At 62.8% G+C, this 1,529-nt stretch overlaps 1 protein-coding gene across 1 annotated transcript in view; it reads right to left on the minus strand.

Annotated features, from left to right (window-relative positions):
• Positions 1 to 1,529, minus strand: part of FUK (fucokinase) — a 15,206-nt gene that overhangs the window by 2,787 nt on the left and 10,890 nt on the right. Inside the window, exons 11-14 of the mRNA XM_009998311.1 lie at positions 1,285 to 1,514; positions 414 to 624; positions 168 to 334; positions 1 to 73 (exon numbers count right to left, since the gene is read on the minus strand). The exon at positions 1 to 73 is cut by the window's left edge and continues 149 nt beyond it. Of these exons, the coding sequence (XP_009996613.1) occupies positions 1 to 73; positions 168 to 334; positions 414 to 624; positions 1,285 to 1,514 (681 nt within the window). The remainder of the gene's footprint in view (positions 74 to 167; positions 335 to 413; positions 625 to 1,284; positions 1,515 to 1,529) is intronic.

The raw sequence follows: 1,529 nt of genomic DNA on the forward strand, positions 1-1,529 counted from the left end.
CCCCCCAGCGCAGCCACGTCCACCACAGCCCCCCCGTGCTCGTAGGTGATGGGGGGGGTGTCACTCCAGCCACCTGCCCGAGGTCACAGTCAGCACCCACACCTTTCCTTCCCCAGCACCGCGGGGATGGGGATGATACCTGGTTGGAGGAGGAGGTGGGTGCTCACCGGAGAGATCCAGGCGAGCCGGACAAGCCACCTGCACCCAGTGCCCCAAGGGTGGCATCTCAGCCTGTTCCACAGTGACAAACTGGCAAGAGGACATCACTGCCTGCCTGACGAGGATCTGCTGGGCCCCCTCATAGTGCCGAGCTGCTCTCACCAGCAGAACCGGGCTGGGAACAGCGGGATGTTGGAGCTCCCGCTTTCCCCGCCGCCCAGCGCGCGCCTGCCGCTTCCCGACCCTTTCCTCACCTGCTCATCCACTTCTGCCTCTCTCTGGCCAGCTCCTGGACCCCGCCAGCCACGTCCCCACTCTCCAGGAGCCTGAAAGCTGGGGCCCACTCCCTGTTGGCAGCCGGGCCGCTCCGCAGGCCTCCTGCCCCCCCTGCCATGCAGCCCAGCACCTCGGCCACGCAGGCCAGTGCCCGCGCCGCCACCCCGGCCTCACCCGCCGTGGAGGCCACTGGAAAACAAAAGGATGGAGGCTGCAAAAGCCCCAGCAGGTCACCTCAAACCACAGCTCCTGCCCACACTTAGCCCTGAGGGTGCAGCTGGTTGGTGGGGGGGCACGGGGTCATTCCATGTGGCAGGACGTAGAGAGAGGGTGTTTAGGACCCGGAGGTGAAGATGCCCTCCCATTTCCTACCACACTCTATAATTATAAAGGCAGGAGGATCCACCTCCCCCTTCCTGCTGCCTTCTTCTTTCCTGCTTTGCTGCACTTGGAGGTCTTAGGAAGGGACCCATCAGCTCAGCATGTGCTTGGCAGAATTCAGATCCATGGGGTGCTGGGAAGAGCCACAGACCCTCTTCCTGAGTCGACTGTGTCACAAGGGACCCCCAGGACACTTTGTGATCATTGAGATCAGGTTTTGGATAGGTTTGTTCCTCATCCCATTCCTGTCCCTTCCCTGTTCTAACTTCCAACCTTCAAGTCTGCCTTCCTTGTTCCCCTTTTACCTTCCCCTGGGAGGGTGAAGTGGACAAAGAGACCAAACCTGCTCCCTGGGTTTTTGGAAACCCCCCACCCACGGCTTCCTGCAGCCAGGAGTTACCAGAAAGGGTTGGAGAGCACCCAACAGCCCCAGAGACACAAGACAGAGCTCACTCAAGTCCAGCTAACCCTGGTCCAGTGTGCCCAGCATGGCCTGGTGGTAGCCCTGGTGCACGGCGCTGCGGGCCAGGGGCAGGAGGCTGCTGTCCTGGCGCCCCAGCAGCACCCGCCGCACCTTCTGCTGCCCCTGCAGGAAGAACAGGTCCCGACGGGCACCCAGCTCAGCCTCCTTGTCCAGGCAGGGCAGAAGTTCCTGCCAGGACATGCGCCAGGCCCCTCGCCAACGTGCCAGCTGCCCGCTGGCCACTGCTTCT

This window comes from Chaetura pelagica, unplaced genomic scaffold, assembly GCF_000747805.2.
Source record: "Chaetura pelagica isolate M959 unplaced genomic scaffold, ChaPel_1.0 scaffold125, whole genome shotgun sequence".
In the NCBI taxonomy this organism is placed as follows: domain Eukaryota; kingdom Metazoa; phylum Chordata; class Aves; order Apodiformes; family Apodidae; genus Chaetura; species Chaetura pelagica.